At 44.8% G+C, this 16,748-nt stretch overlaps 1 protein-coding gene across 1 annotated transcript in view; it reads right to left on the reverse strand.

Annotated features, from left to right (window-relative positions):
* IGFBP7 (insulin like growth factor binding protein 7) overlaps positions 1-16,748 on the reverse strand; it is an 86,546-nt gene that overhangs the window by 8,607 nt on the left and 61,191 nt on the right. Inside the window, exon 2 of the mRNA XM_039468257.2 lies at positions 684-793. Coding sequence (XP_039324191.1) covers positions 684-793 — 110 coding nt within the window. The remainder of the gene's footprint in view (positions 1-683; positions 794-16,748) is intronic.

Raw genomic sequence — 16,748 nt, forward strand, 5'->3', positions numbered from 1 at the left:
TGGTACTTAGAAGAATAGTAGGTTGACTCCTTCCAATGTACTTCCGGTGCCCCTAAAATATACTCATCCTGTCTCCCAGCACTTAGGGAATCTGAGAAAACAATCCATGCTCACAGGAGAACGCTACAGAGCCTTCTGGCTTTTCACCTTCTTAACCGAGCCTCCCATCTCCTCTCAGTAAAATAATAATAATATCTCCCAGCAGACAGGATACAAATTATCAGCTAAGTGTTAAGTCTTAAGTGAGGAGACTGGTGCCATCACAAACAGCCTGGCTGTGTGTGTGGTGGGGGTGGTATTTTGGGACAGAAAGACAGAAACTTACACTTTTAACCACTGGGCTATACTGTCTTCACTGAGGACACACACACGGACACACACACACACTCATACCCACATATGCACACACATATACACACCACAGGTGCACGCACCCCCGAAGGTGGGTTCAGGATTATTGTTCAGCATTATTGTTCTTCCACTTTCTCAGTTTTCAGGACAGGGACTGGTTTTTGTTCCCTGGATCCAGGGGAGGTGCCTGTACTTCACCTTAGCCCTAAGGCATCACCTAGGAAGAGCTGCAGTGAACACAGGAGACTAAGGATTTAATGTTTTACCATCTTTGTGCAGTGCAAGAGAAGCATGTCCATCTGGGACATCTTCCTGAAGTCTGTGCCACTGACCTTGTTCCAGATAAGGACAGGGGTCGGGATTCCGATGACTTCACAGCTCAAGTACACCTGGGCACCAGTGACATTCCAGATGTCCTTGGGGGGCGTCACTATGGAAGGACCTGCAGGAGAGGACACAAAGCCAAAGTCATCTTTTCAACAGCCCTTCACATGAGTCAGCATCCTAGGAAGAAAATAATAATCATGTTTATGAGGCCGTCCCCTTGGTGGATTATCTGAAGCAAATTGCCAAGACCACACTGGCTTCCTCTGGCCACAACATGATTTTAAGGTCCACTTTGGGAATGCATCAATCTAAACAAACAAAAACAATTAGGAAGAAAAATCTGTTATTAAAATTTTCTTCTTCCCCAGACCATGCTTAGATGAGCGCTAATTTACCAGCTGTTTTTTATTTTCTGGGACTTTTCTAGTAATAATGCAATTTTAGTTCCAAACTGCCCGATGTTTTTCTTCTTTTGTTTACCAGCATTTCTATTTTGGGTTGGAAAGGCAACAAACAACTGCTCCGTGGGTAACGAAGAAAAAAAACCTAAGAGACTATCTGAAAATGGGCTAAGCACCCAGACGAGATGGAAGTCTCTGCCTCAAGAAGCTTAGGACCTAGCATTGAAAAGGTGAGGAGGCAGGGAAGGAAAGAAACACATGGAGCGCTGCGTGCCTTAGGGGACTGGAAGGGACATCTTTGTTTTTAATAATTTTTTTTGCAACAGAATCTCATTCTGCCACCTATTCTGGAGTGCAGTAGCTTGATATAGCTCACTGCAGCCTCAAACTCCTGGGTTCCAGCAATCTTTCCACTTCAGCCTCCTGAGTAGCTGGGGCTATAGGTGTGTACCACCACGTCAGTTAATTTTTATTTTTTTTTAGGCATGGGTTCTTGCTATGTTGCCCAGGCTAGTTTCAAATTCCTAGTTTCAAATCACTCTCCTGCCTCATCCTCCCAAAATGCTGGGATTACAGGTGTTTGAGTCACCATGCCTGGCCACGAGGCACCTTTGAACAGAAGAGGCCCGGGTGTCGAGGAAGGTGGTGCAAGAGTCCTTCTTCCAGTGAGGTCAGGGGAGGCAGCTGGTAAGAAGGAAGAAGAATGACTGGTCTATTGGGTGTGACCAGGGTCCCCAAGGAGAGGACCATTTTCCAGAGTTTTCAGTGTCCAGGTCTTTGGCAGGAGACATTGGCAAGTCAGGGGTACCCTCGAGCCACTGCCTAAATAGAGTCAGCAGCTATGGGACCACTGAGAGAGGCCAGAGTGATGCTTCTCCATTCCCCCAATTAGGGAACACACCCCCCACCTTCTGTATCATGGTACTCTCCGGAGAAGGTCCCTACTCAGCATCAACACAAACCATGTGTATCCTTTTTGCTATGAAAGTGGTATGATTCTCTGGTCCTGGGTTAGCTAACCATGGCCCTTGGACCAAATCTGGCCTGCCATCTGTTTTTGGATGGCCTGTGAGCTAAGAATGGTGTTGCATTTTACTTTTTTTTTATTAAAGAAATTTTTATTTCTTTGAGACAAGGTCTTACTCTTGCTCAGGCTGGAGTGCAGTGGCGTGACCTTGGCTCACAGCATCTTCCGCCTCCCGGGTTCAAGCTCAAGCGATTCCCATGCCTCAGCCTCCCAAGTAGCTGGGACTACAAGTAGATGCCACCATGCCCAGCTAATTTTTGTATTTTCAGTAGAGACAGGGTTTTGCCATGTTGGTCTTGAACCCCTGAGCTCAAGCTATCTGCTCGCCTTGGCTCCCCAAAATGTTGGGATTACAGGTGTGAGCCACTGCTCCTGGCCTACATTTTTAAACGGAAAAAAAAAAAAAATTAAAAGATGGATATTTCATGATGTGTGAAAACTGTAAGGAAATGTCCATAAAATAAAGTTCTGCTGGAACACAGCCACACTTGTTTCCTGCTGTCTCCAGCTGCTAGAGCAGTTGCGGCTGAGGCTGTATGGTCTGAAATATTCACTGTCTCTGGCCTTTTATGAAGAAATTTGCTGATTCCTGCTCTAATCAACTGAGAGAGACTGAGGCCTGAATGAGATACTATGGGAAAGTCTCAGAACTTTAATCCTTTGCACAATTTCCGGAGCTGATGCAAGCAACCCCCCTGGGTGATTTCTGCTTCGGCTCCGAAACACAACACTGTGGAAGCCAACAGATATTGAGGGAGTGGGCACTTATCAACTGCGCCTGTCCCCTGGCAGCCTGGCTTCCCAGTATCTACAGTAGAGATGAACACACCTACTTTTTATTTTTTTTGAGATGGAGTCTCACTCTGTCAACTGGGCTGGAGGGCAGTGGCGCAATCTTGGCTCACTGCAACTTCTGCCTCCTAGGTTCAAGGGATTCTTCTGCCTCAGTCTCCCAAGTAGCTGGGATTACTGGCACCCACCACTATGCCCAGCTAATGTTTTGTATTTTTAGTAGAGATGGGGTTTCACCGTGTTGGCCAGGCTGGCCTCAAACTCCTAGACTCAAGTGATCTGCCCACCTCGCCTCCCAAAACTGCTGGGATTACAGGCGTGAGCCACTGCGCCCGGCCAAACACCTACTTTTTATTTACTGGCAATTAGTATGCCATTTCTGCTAAGTCTGAATGCCAGGGCTTAGTCACCAGGGGCCTTTAGAAAGACTTGGGACCATCTGCAGAGCAGGGATCATGGGAGCTGGTAGCCTGGGTTCCTCATGCGGGTCAGTGTGAGACTCCAGAACCTAACCTGGCCCTTATTCCATGCTCAGCATGGTTTCTTGAATGAATGAGTTAATGATCCCTTCTGAATTTTAAATCTCTGTTGACTTGGGTCTCCTATCCTAGCAAAATAGTGAACTGCAGGGTCATCTTGCATCAGAGTCCTGGGAAAGGGACAACCTCTCCTTAGGACTGGAAAGTTTCTGGCATAATCAGCATTCAAAGGACATGAGTCTCCCCTTTTGCAACAGACTATTTCCAGCACAGTATTAATTTATTGAAATAGAAAGGAAATGACCCCAGTATGCAAGATTTTCCCACTCATCTCAAGTATTAGAAGCTGATTTTTTAAAATCCTTTGGGATATTTTTATTTTTTCCCTTTGTAGGAATGTGCAAAACAATCAAAGTTTGGAAAGCTCTAAATACATTTCATGCTTCCTTCCCTCCAAACCATAGGTCTGAAAAGGAAGCATATATCCTGGCCAGGGGGCTTGGCTCCTCTGCTGCAAATATGAAAATGTGGTGAGCGTAAGGGTGCAGTATTTATGTTTCCAGCTTTGTCTCAGACATTTCCTAGTCTGGATGCAGCAATGCAGAACCCTGCAAAGGGTTGGGCCTCACCCTATCCCAGCCTTCCTCTAGGGCTCTGGGACCCCAAGGGCTTGGCCATCACAGAGCCGGATCTGGCTGGGCTTTGAACTGTCTTCGCCCACCTCTCTGAGGGCCCTCACGCTGCTCTGTTCTCCTTCCCACACACAGACTTGGCAGGAGGACTTCAAAGCTCAGGGGATCTCAAAGGATTGTTCTGAGAAGAACACACCAGTGTTCAGAGATTTGGTGGGGCTCGGGAACAAAGCTGCTTCTCACATATCCAACCCATACAAGGAATGCAAGATGATTTTATTGTGAGGATCAGAGGGCCTCAGTCCTGCCAAAACCTACTGACTTTAACCTGCGTTCGTCTCCCTGTTGCCAGTACAGGTAGCAGGGTAATCAGTCTTGGGCAGGGGGCAGATTCTGGAGCGCTAATGGGTGAATTCCAGCCTGATGTTCTGCCAGAGATCTTGAAGACATGCTATGGATTTTTCCCATGGTATTTTAAACAGATGTTCTTAGTTTTAATATAGTCCAATTTATCAAGTTTTCTTTTCTATGGTTAGTACTTTTTGTGTCCTGTTTAAGAAATTTTTTTGCCTAGCCCAAGGCTATGAAGATCGCCTGTTTTCTTCTATAAGCTTTATGGTTTTACCTTTCGCATTTGCTCCATCTTGAATTAATTTCTGTGTGTGCTGTGAGACAGAGGTCAAGGTTCATTTTTCCTCCCCTAAAAGGACATCCAATTACTTCAGCACCATTTGTTGAAAGACCATCTTCTTCCCAATGAATCATAATAATGCCTTTGTGGAAATCTACAAGATCCACTGTATATGCACGGGACTGTTTCTGGACTCTCTGTTCTTCTCCATTGGTCTATGTGTCTATCTTTACATCAATAACCATGGCATAATTTGGAAATTAATTGTACTAAAATTGAAGCACTAAATAAAAGGCAGATATAATATATCTGTTTTCCTCAATCCTCTTACTATTCCAAGAAGCAGAACACTCTATGACAAGCAACCATTCTTTTTTTTTTTTTTTTAAGACAGGGTTTTACCATATTGGTCAGGCTGGTATTGAGCTCCTGACCTCAGGTGATCCACCCGCCTCAGCCTCCCAAAGTGTTGGGATTACAGGCGTGAGCCACCATGCCCGGCTGGGATAAGCAACCATTGTTTTTTAATTTTTATTTTTGTAGAGACAGAGTCTTGATGTTGACCAGGCTGGTCTCAAACTCTTGGGCTCACGCAATCCTCTTACTTCAGCCTTCCGAAGTGCTGGGATTACAGATGTGAGTGACAGTGCCCAGCCATGAATTCTTTAAAAACATCTGAACCCAGGAATACTTTGAACGACAGCCATCATCAGGGGATTCAGTATCAGGACAAATAATACCACGGGTTCTTCTTTCCCTCTGCCAACCCCTGGAATGCCTTAGGTAAATGGGCTGAGTCAACATTTGGATCATTCTAAGAATGTAAATGATTTTGTCAATCCTGCCATCAGGCTATGCCTAGAATTCTACGAGACTTCCATACCACAAAAATCTGTTATGATTCACTGAGTCCTTGTGGGGTGATGGAGTGGAGAAGAATAGAGGATGGGCTGTTAGGACCAGTTTGCTGCACAACATTTACAAACACCTGGGTATTTCAAATATCCTTGAACAAATGCTGGGTTTACCAACACAGGAAAAGTTTAACAAACAATATATAAACTGGAAAGTGCTAACCTACAGAATGGACTTTTGGTTTTGATATGCAGTCTCTTGAAAAGGAAAGTCATATCAAGAAATTATTAGTGTAACATTCAAGTGATCAACAGATCTCTTAGAGTAGGTGAAGGCAGGTTGGCCTCCATCTGACTTCCCGTGTTGGAAGAATCTGTAGGGATTCAACATTCTTCCCAGTACTTTGCTCAGAGCTGATACCCAGGAGGATTCCTATTTACTAAGCTCTGATTGGTTCTTTCCCACTTACCTGGTCTGGAAATTTTCCCAGAATATGCAAAGAGAATGAAAAAACTTTTTTTTTTTTTTTGAAATGAAGTTTTGCTCTTATTACCCAGGCTTGAGTGCAATGGTGCAATCTTGGCTGGAATTACAGGGACCCGCCACCAAACCTGGCTAATTTTTGTATTTTTTTTAAAAATTCTTTGCATGTCCTTGAATTATAATTTTGTATTTTTAGTAGAGATAGCGTTTTGCCATGTTGGCCAGGTTGGTCTTGAATCCCTGACCTCAGGTGATCTGCCCACCTTGGTCTCCCAAAATGCTGGGATTACAGGCATGAGCTATTATACCCGGTTGAAAAACTCTTGATAAAAGCAAATTACAGAAGTTTTAGAGAAAGGTAAATGAAGATACATGGTGAGAAAGAAAAAGCAAGTGACTTAATGATGACTCACAGGGACACCAAGAAGACAAGTCTTGTATAGAAGAGATGCTGAAAATGTTTTCGTTGGATACAATGGCAGCCCCAACAATGCTGCACTCTCCTCCCTGACTCTCAAGAACCATCACTCCACACATTCCATTGATAAGCAACTTCACTGCCAACAATCATCTTGAATTGCAGGTCTGTCCTGCAATTCCACTCCTAACAGTTCCGTTTCACCTCAGGAGAGCACTCTACTTGAAGACTCTTTACCAAGTAACTTCTAACTCCTTCCACTCTACCTTTCTTCCAAGGAATCCAAGGCAGATACAGAATTTATTTCTGTTTTTAAGAATAAAGAAACTTTTAGGTCACTTGGAGATAATTTTCTCATTCGGAAAGCTCAAAATTAGTCCTCAAGGCCACGTGAAGGGTAAGAACAACATTATCCTCTAACTCATACTTAGTGTTTGGATTCCATTTGGAACAAGTCATAGAATTCTTAAATGTATAGGGACAAACATCAGGATAGGCCCAATTATTTGTTTATCCTTGCTTTTGTTCCATTAAGTGCTCCAGGCTGCTCAAACATTTGTCTGACAAACATCCTGTTAATAGAAACCTGACTGTGCACTGCTTCCCTCTGCCCTGTACGCACCCTGGGCAACTCCAGAAAGCAACCAAACTGTCTGCACTGCTGCCTGATGTAAAGAGACACCCAACAAGGTGGACTACCCATAATTTTCTATCCAGATAACTGCACCCAAACCAGGTTACCACGTTTTCCTTTTACCTTACACACTCAATTAATTCTCATTCAACCTCTTTAGATCCTTTTCAACCCTCTAAATTTATTTTCTTGCCTCCCCTATTTTCTATAACTCTTGCTCAGTAACCTTAGAGGGTCTCTTCTTTTTGATCATTCCTTGAAGATAAACAAGAAAAAAGGGAGGGAGGATGATATGGTTTGACTGTGCCTCCACCCAATCTCAAATTGTAGCTCCCATAATTCCCACGCATCATAGGAGGGACTCAGAGGGAGGTAACTGAATCATGGGGACAGGTTTTTCCTGTGCTGTTCTTGTAATAGTAAGTCTCATGAGATCTGATGGTTTTATAAAGGACAGTTCCCCTGCACATGCTCTCTCTAGCCTGCTGCCATGTAGGATGTGACTTTGCTCCTCCTTTGCCTTTCATCATGATTGAGAGGCCTCCCCAGCCACGTGTAACTGTGAGTCTTGATAACTTTGTTACTTTTTCCTTATAAGTTACCCAGTCTTGGGTATGTATTTATTAGCAGGATGAGAACAGACTATTACAGAGGAGGTGGAGGAGAAAGAGAAGAAAGAAAACTCTGAAGAAAGATAGCCATATCCTAAAGGAAGTTAATAGCAAGGAAGAAGAAAGTTCTAAGTTTGGAAGAAAACAAAAATTCACTACTATGAAATATATCCTTGAAACAAAATTACACTTGTTCTCCATAAATTTATATAAATAAAAAAATCAAAAAATTCAAAAGCTAAAATTCAATTTAATGAATCAGATCACCTTAAAAGTACTTAGAAGTATCCTGCAGAATCTCTACCTAAGTCTGCATACTCCTCTGCCACTTTTTTTCTTTTGCTTTCTTTTTTTTTTTTTTCTTTTTTTTTTTTTTTTTAAGAGACTGGGTCTTTTTCTCTGTCACGCAGGCTGGAATACAGTGGCATGAACATGGCTCTCTGCAGCCTCAATCTCCTGGGTCCAAATAATCCTCCTACCTCAGCCTCCTATGTAGCTAGGACCGCAGGTGTGTGCCACCATGCTGGGCTAGTTTTTTTTGTTTGTTTGTTTGTTTTTTTTGTAGAGATGGGGTCTTGCCATGTTGCCCAGGTTGGACTTGAACTCCAGAACTCAGGCACTCCTCCTGCCTCGGCCTCTCAAAGTGCTGGGATTACGTGTGAGCCACAATGCATGGCCTCTCCTTTACCACTTTCAATTAAGTTCTAGACAAAAGACCCAAAGGCTACCATATTATTTTAAGAATATTTGGTTATAATCTAGAAATAGGTATGTTCTGAAAAAGTACTACTGATACAGAAAAGGTAGTTTTATAGATGGATGAATTTAAATTTGGAATATTATGATTTGGTTCAGAAGAGTTTAAGAAGGGCAGTCCTCACAAAACACACGAATATGAGAAAAGACGTTGACATGAAATTCATTTTGAATTTGACCAGCAATTCATTCCAGCTGATTTTATATAAAGTTGCAGTCGTGAGGACAGAGTTAAAATATGTTATCCTATAAAAAGCACAGCAGAGACAATATTAAAGAAATATGTGAACAATTTCCTAGTCTCTTACAGAGCACAAAGCACTCCTCAGCCATGACCTGAGATGTCCTCATCATGTTACTATAAAAAAAAAAGACAAAGCATTCTTGGGGACAGAACACTTGGCTCTGAATCCTTGTCTACAATTTTTAGCCAGCAGACCTTGAACAAGCCACTTAACCACTTTTACAAGATGAAGGAACTAAGGGGTGTCTAAGAATATTCTCTTTGGGGTTGGAAGTAAGTGAACCTGTCATGAATGTGTCCTAGAGCACAGTCATATGGCATCTTTGACATCTAGGAAGGTCTGAAGTTCCACTGCCTGGGTCTGGAGCTCTCGTTCTCTGCAAATCAGTTCACTGTATTTCCTCACCTACCTAAACGCAACGTATGTGACTCATAACATGGTTCACTTCCTCCAGGACTAAAAAAGTAGAGCTTATAAAGGTATCACCCTTTACCTAGTTAGCCAATTTCTTTTATCTTAAAGAGCTGTGTAGAAGATGTTAGGAGCAATCATGTTTTAAAGCTAAATATACTTAAATTAAGCCTGGGAAATGGTCAAAAGTCAAATTTCCCCCAATAATCAATTTCTGTCATCCAATATCATATTGAACTGTGTATTTTTTTGCTCCATTGCTTTCCTAATTTCCCCATCATCTCTTCCATTTTTACCAATTCACTCTACTGTGTCACTTCTACCTAAACTCACTCTCTGCTCCCAGCAGTCCTGCTCACCCACTATTACATGTTCATTACCCCTTCCAGCACCTTTGCTTATGCTGATGCCCCTGGCTACTTGAACTATCTTCCCTTCTCTTATTTCTTATCTATACCCTATACTTTATTTGACATTCTAAGGCTGAAGTTTCATTTCTCTGACATTTTTTGAAGCCTGACAGCTTCGGGATCCCCCTTATTTCTTCTCTAAAACCCTGTTGGGTTCAGTAAGTCCCACAGAGTGTAGTGCATCATTGTTCTCTAATGCTTTCCTCAGCTGGGCTGAATGAGGATGGCAGCATCCTGTTGGAATTAGAACTGAACCAGGAACCACAGAATCAAATGCTTTTCATGTTCCTTGGGAGGAGACAGAGCTCAGGCTGTATGAAGTGGGTACAGGGCAGCAGTAACTTCAGAACAACATAACATGATCAGCCAAACAGAAGTGAAAAGATAGCCACTGTCTTGAAAATGCACCAGTGTACACGTGGCCAAAAGCGTACACCTCACCAAAGTGATGTTACAGCTCTCTTATTTATCAGCTGGCAGATTATTCATCATGAATTTTTTTAATCTTCCACTTGACTCTCTTGCCATAAGCAATGTTTCTTGGCTACTAACCACTCACCAACCAATTAGTTTATAACCAGGAGATGCAAATTAATTTGAACATATATCACTTGAAGCAAATCCCACTGAGATGGATAGGTCTGCTAGAAGAAAAGGATTATCAATCATCCTTACACCGAAAACAAAGGGTTTCTGCATCATGCTGGGTTATACTATTCACATTATGGTTCTCACTGAGCATTTATTTTATTTATTTTTTTGAGATGGAGTTTCACTTTTTTACCCAGGCTGGAGTGCAGTGGCATGATCTTGGTTCACTGCATCTTCTGCCCTGTGGGTTCAAGTGATTCTCCTGCCTCAGCTTCCTGAGTACCTGGGATTATAGGCGCCCACCACCATGCCTGGCTGATTTCTCTATTTTTAGTAGAGGTGGGGTTTTGTCATGTTGGTCAGGCTGGTCTCGAACTCCTGACCTCAGGTGATCCACATGCCTCAGCCTTCTAAAGTGCTAGGATTAAAGTTGTGGGCCACCACACCCGAGATTTTAAAAGTTTTTTTTTTTTCCTATTTATTTATTTATTTTTAAAGACAGGGTTTCACCATGTTGGTCAGTCTGGTCTTGAACTCCCGACCTCAGGTGATCTGCCCGCCTTGGCCTCCAAAGTGCTTGGATTACAGGCGTGAGCCACCACGCCTGGCCTTAAAGTTTTTATAGATAGAGTCTTGCTCTGTCACTCAGGCAGAAGTGCAATGGTGCTACGGGATCCTTCTGCCTCAGCCTCCCAAAGAGCTAGGACTACAGGCAAGCAAAACCATGCCTGGCTAATTTTTTTTTTTTTTTTGTAGAGACTGGGTCTTGCTTTGCTGCCCAGATTGGTCTCAAACCCTTGGCTTCAAGTGATCCTCCCTCCTCAGCGTCTCAAAGTGCCGGGATTACAGGTGTGAGCCACTGTGCCTGGCCTCTTACTGAGTACATAGTAACATGGCTAAGACATTTGAGTATGGGGACTTCTCTGAGTTACGGGAGATTTGCAAACAACACTCATCTTGATTGTGGATATCGAGTCTGAAAATAGTTCATATGGAGTGTGTGCACTGACACCAAATAAGGGAAAAATCAGGGTTTAAGAAGGATCTCAGATACCACATATGGAGATAGAGTTCAGACAAATTGGCAAAAATCCCTAGATTGAGATGAGATTCTGATAACACATTGAAGGGAACAGGACCAAACAAAAGTACAAATGGGAAAAGAATAGTAGGAAGGCATTAGGGCCAAGAGGGGGAAGGGGATGAAACAAGTGGAAGCTTCCTGATATTAAATAAGGGGAAGCAGTAACTGTATGGCTAATTAAAGAGCAGAGCCATCTGCCAAGGCAAGGCATTTAGGGAACTTCCAGAGGCAGATGATGTGGCAGCTGAACCCTGTTACGGGAATCCAGCACAGTCTCAGGGGTATCGGCTGCAGACAGCAGGAGAGGAGAAGAAAGTATGACACGTTAAGCAGCATAGGCCAGACTGAATCTCAGGCCTTCAGTTTAAGGCAAATTCATCTGGTTATGGGTGCTACGGTTAGTCATTTCCACTTTAGTGTGAATGAAGAACCAATAGTTTATAACAATGGGACCCTGCCAAACACTGTCTGGGGCAAAAGGGTGTAAGAACTGTTTCCTAGTCTCTAAATATAATCTATTGGGGTGGTGTTGGGGAGGTGTAGTGCATTTAGATTAAGAACAAAATGCTGGGAGGTAACAGACCATAGTGAGTTTGGAGTATGGACTTGGAATCAGGAGTTCTGCTCTGCCGCTCCTGAGTTATGCCACACAGCACAAGTTATTTCATTTCCCCTGGTTGATTCATCTGTGAAATGGAATGGTAGTATCCACGTCATTAGACCACCAAAAGGATCAAACAAGATACAGCAATTAGCACAGTACCTGGCATGGGGGAAACATTCAAGAAGTATGAGTTGTTGCTTTTCATTTCAGAAATTGAACTTTCATCCAGGAAGGTGAAAGGCAGGGACCTGCCTCAGGAGAGGCAGGAAAATGCTGGCTGGCTTAGGAAGAGGATTTGTGTGTGGTGCAAGCACAGCAGAAGGCAGACGAGCTGGGGTCTTACCCTACAATGTGTCTCTGAAAGTGGGAGTACCATGATTCAAGTGGTATTTCCCAAGATGATTTTGGAGGTCTCTGTAGCAGGATGGGACAAGGCAGAGATTAAGGCTCTAACTCAAGGTCATAGTAATGAGAAGAGAGAGAAAAGGGGAAGGCTTGGGAGATTATTCAGGAAGAACTAACACTACCCAGTAACTGACCGGCTGTGGCGGAGGGGGACATGCCTCAAAGGTTACAGCAGCCGGTTGCAGCATGAACAGAAGCCAGGCCATCAGTCTGAGGAAGGTGCTGGATTGAAGACGGAGAAAGGGTGGGTTTGGGGTTAAATTTGCTGGATTTCAGGTATCACTTGGGACATGAGGAGGCACTGAACCCCAGTGGGGAGACCAGAAGTACCGGGGTAAGCACTGCCTAGCTGACATTTTAGCTCTGAGAAGGCTATGTGGGTTCCTCTGGGTGGAAGGAAGACAGATTTGGCACTCCCTCTCACTAGTTTCTCCAGGAGGGGTTCCATCAGCTCACTGCTGGCCACCTGGCCTGTCCCCACCCTACCCCAGGTAAGGCAGAGAGGCAGACAGCAAGGCCTTGCTTAGCTTCCAGGCACGTATGTGCAGCGCCAGTCCACACAAGAGCAGACCATCCAAAACAGTGCGGCCCTGGTGACCGCATGCCCAGATCTTGAGTTGAGTTTCCAGGCTGATTGCTAGTTACTTCTAGATTAAGAAGACACCCAATTTTGGCTCCAATCTTTGTTGCTGAGAATCTCCTTCGGGAGCATGAAATATATTTTTCTCAAGTGGACATAGGCCTCAGAAGTCTCCCTACGATGACTGTGAATCTTGTGATAGCTCACAATTATCACTGTAAGTTTCAACTGACCATGGAACATATAGAGAAAGTTGTTTCTTGCAATGTGTTGCTTGTAAACAAATCTCTTATTTGACGATGTTTTCTTTTTTTTAATAAAATTAAGTCTAGTTCTGTTGTCCAGGCTGAAGTACAGTGGGGTGATCTTGGCTTACAGCAGCCTCTGACTCCCAGATTCAAGCAATTCTCCTGCCTCAGCCTCCCGAGTAGCTGATATTACAGGCACACGCCACCACACCCAGCTAATTTTTGTATTTTTAGCAGAGATGGGGATTTCACCATGTTGGCCAGGCTGGTCTCAAACTCCTGACCTCAGGTGATATGCCCGCCTTGGCCTCCCAAAGTGGTGGGATTACGGCGTGAGCTACTGCACCCAGCTCCTGGTGATGTTTTCTTATTCTTGTCTTCTTCCTTGTATGGGTCTAGCATTAAAAAAAAGTAGGATACCGACAAAGGTTCTGACTTCAGGGTGTGGTTTTCACCCACGGTGGTTCTGGTACACATGGTCTGGTGTCATTCTTGAAGGGACCCTGTTACTGCCATAAAGCAAATCTATGAAGGACACGAAACCACGTTAGGTGTGCAGGGGGTGAGCTCACTCTGTAACCATGTGATGGATGAGGTAACATGGGCTGTGTCAACAACATTGCCAAGGGATGAGCTAATCTATTCAGCAGGGCTCCCTAGGGAGCTGGAATACCTACACTATCATCCTCAGCAGACTGACTGAGGTCCACACAAGCTAAAGCAGCAGGCTAGGTTTTTAATTGGTTTGGGCACATGGAAGAACTGACTTTATAGAGAGTGCCTTCCTGAGAGGAAACTCCCTAGTGATGTTAACATAGCCTTGGAAACATATTTTTCCACATCTCATGGGCCAGTCCTGCCTGTACTATGATTCACCTTAAATCTAAGGTACTAAATGTTTTTTCTAGCACTTTCCTATTCTGCAAGCACTGAGTTGGGTGGGAAATTTCCATAGGAAACTTATTGCTAACCATGTGGATGGTCGTACCTGATTCTGGGATTCCTTGAAGCCTAGCTAGTGGTGAGTTTCCCTAGGACATTTCTCCTCAGCTTTTTTTTTTTCTTTTTGAGATGGAGTCTACCTCTGTCACCCAGGCTGGAGTACAATGGTGCAATCTCGGCTTACTGTAACCTCTGCCTCCCGGGTTTAAGCGATTCTCCTGCCTCAGCCTCCTGAGTAGCTGGCATTACAGATATGTGCCACCACGCCCAGCTGATTTTTGTATGTTTAGTAGAAAAGGAGTTTCACCATGTTGGTCAGGCTGGTTTTGAACTCCTGATCTTGTGATCTGCCTGCCTCAGCCTCTCAAAGTGCTGGGATTACAGGCATGAGCCACCGCACCTGGTCTCTCTTCTTTTATTGAGATTGGGTCTTGTTACATTGCCCAGGCTGGTCTTGGACTCCTGGGCTCAAGCCATCCTTCTGCTTCAGCCTCCTGCGTGGCTGAGACTACAGGTGAGTAGCCACCAAGACTTGCTAGAACACTTCATTTTGGAGTCCCTGCCCACTCCCAGTCCCTGACATACTAACCCAGTCCCTGGTATCCTCAGACATCAGGAAGGGTATCTTGAACTGACCTACCTGTAAAGGGAGGCTCACCCATCCTCAAAGCTTAGTCTCTATCCAAAGGCCCTGGGCTGATTAACAAGAATTGCAGTCTGCTTAGAATAGATGTGCTTGGCTGGGCACCGTGGCTCAGGCTGTAATCTCAGCACTTTGGGAGGCCAAGGTGGGCGGATCATGAGGTCAGGAGATTGAGACTATCCTGGCTAATACAGTTGAAACTCCATCTCTAGTAAAAATGCAAAAAATTAGCCAGGTGTGGTGGCATGCACTTGTAGTCCCAGCTACTTGGGAGGCTGAGGCAGGAGAATCACTTGCACTTGGGAGGCAGAGGTTGGAGTGAGCTGAGATAGTGCCAATGCACTCCAGCCTGGGAGTCAGAGTGAGATTCCATCTCAAAAAAAAAAAAAAAAAAAAAAAAAAAAAAGATGTGCTTAAACCTTGTCCCTGGGGAAGAGGATATAAGAGATTCCCAAGTAATCATCTACTTCAGGAGAGTTGGACTTGCTAAACCTGCTCCTGAGAGCATTTTGGGGAGCTAAAGGCTGAGGCCTGAACTCCCTGGGAAGATGCTACGATGGGGCCAGTTCTGCTGTTCCCAGTACACTCTGACAACCAAGGAGGATCAGGAAGATTAACACCTTGGGTCTTTAGTAGAAGACTAAAGTTCTTTAGCTCCCTGAGAACGAGACAAGTGTTTAGCACCACCCTGCTCAAGGAGGAGCTTTACACTTTAGAAGTCCCAGCAAATCCTTCAGGCCAGGCTGACAGCACTGGACAGTGCCTGTGGGATCTGACAGTGCAGTACAGGGTGACCCTCTTAGACCAGGAGCTACCAAACAGAGATTTGTTCAGTCTCCAGAAGGCTACACAGGTTGGAAAAGATGTCATAGCGGGGCATCTGCAGAAATAGGCAGCAGACACGCAGAGCCAATAGGAAAAGCCTCTGCAGCCAGGTACTCATCTCTAGGAAGGATTCTGTCCTGCAGGAGCTTATCCAGTGGTTGCCAATCCTGGCTGCACACTGGACTCATCTGGGGGTGTCTAAAAAATAGCTATTCCTGGGTTGCATGCCCAGAGTTTCTCATTGGTCTGGGCGTGGGGTTTGGCACAGGTATCTTAGAAAAAATTTCCGGTCAGATGCGATGGCTCATGTCTGTCATCTCAGCACTTTGGGAGGCCAAGGCTGGTGGATCACGAGGTCAGAAGATCAGGACCATCCTGGTCAACATGGTGAAACGCTGTCTCTACTAAAAATACAAAAATTAGCTGGGCGTGGTGGTACATACCTATAGTCCCAGCTACTCAGAAGGCTGAGGTAGGAGAACTACCTGAACCAGGGAAGTGGAGGTTGTAGTGAGCCGAGATCACGCCACTGCATTCCAGCCTGGCGACAGAAGCAAGACTCTGTCTCAAAACAAACAAATGAACAAACAAACTCCCCAGGTAGGTGATACACGTAGGGGTGGACAGTGGGCAATGTCTAACTTCCCTTCCTTTGACAGGGACATCAATTCTCCTTCTGGACCGCTTTCCACTTTCATAAAATAGAGCGGTTGCCTCCCACCTGCACCCTTTCCCTCTTCTGCCTTCCTCATTCCTACCCTTGACCGTGCTGTACAGAGATGGAGATCTGTGCCCAGAGTGCATGGGTCTTATTTAAAATCCCGCCAACTTGGGAGCAGGCCTCTGCTCATTTCTGGTCCAACTGTCTCTCTGTTAAGACATTCGATTTGGCTTTAAGAGGGCAAGGAGGAGGATGAATAAAGATCTTTGTGTGTGAATGGCCCCCTTCAGGCTTCCGTGGAGCAGAGGGCAGGACGTGCTGGCTGCTTGACTGGCGTCTGGCGTTTGTACTTGGGTATGTTTTTACCCTCCAGGCTGCTGCCATCGTCACAGCCCAGCCGCTGCGACTCCCTGGCAGACAACCCCAGACGCTGGCCAGCCGCGCATAACTGAGCCCCTCCTGCTCTTTCTCAGTGTTTTCCTCTTCTCCAGCTTGGCCCCTCTGGTTGTTTTCTGAGCTCTTTTGTGATGTCCAGAGACTGAAAAGCTCTCCGTTATCTACCCCTTCCTCTGCTTCTGCACTCCTGGCTGAGTGTTCTCAGATTTTCTCCCAGCTTCCTAGTAGGATTTTGTGTTTCTTCTCCCATTTTTGGTGCTGTCCCTAAGGCGGAACCTGGAACAGAATACTCCTCTTAATTCCTGT

Source organism: Saimiri boliviensis, chromosome 3 (genome assembly GCF_048565385.1).
Source record: "Saimiri boliviensis isolate mSaiBol1 chromosome 3, mSaiBol1.pri, whole genome shotgun sequence".
NCBI lineage: Eukaryota > Metazoa > Chordata > Mammalia > Primates > Cebidae > Saimiri > Saimiri boliviensis.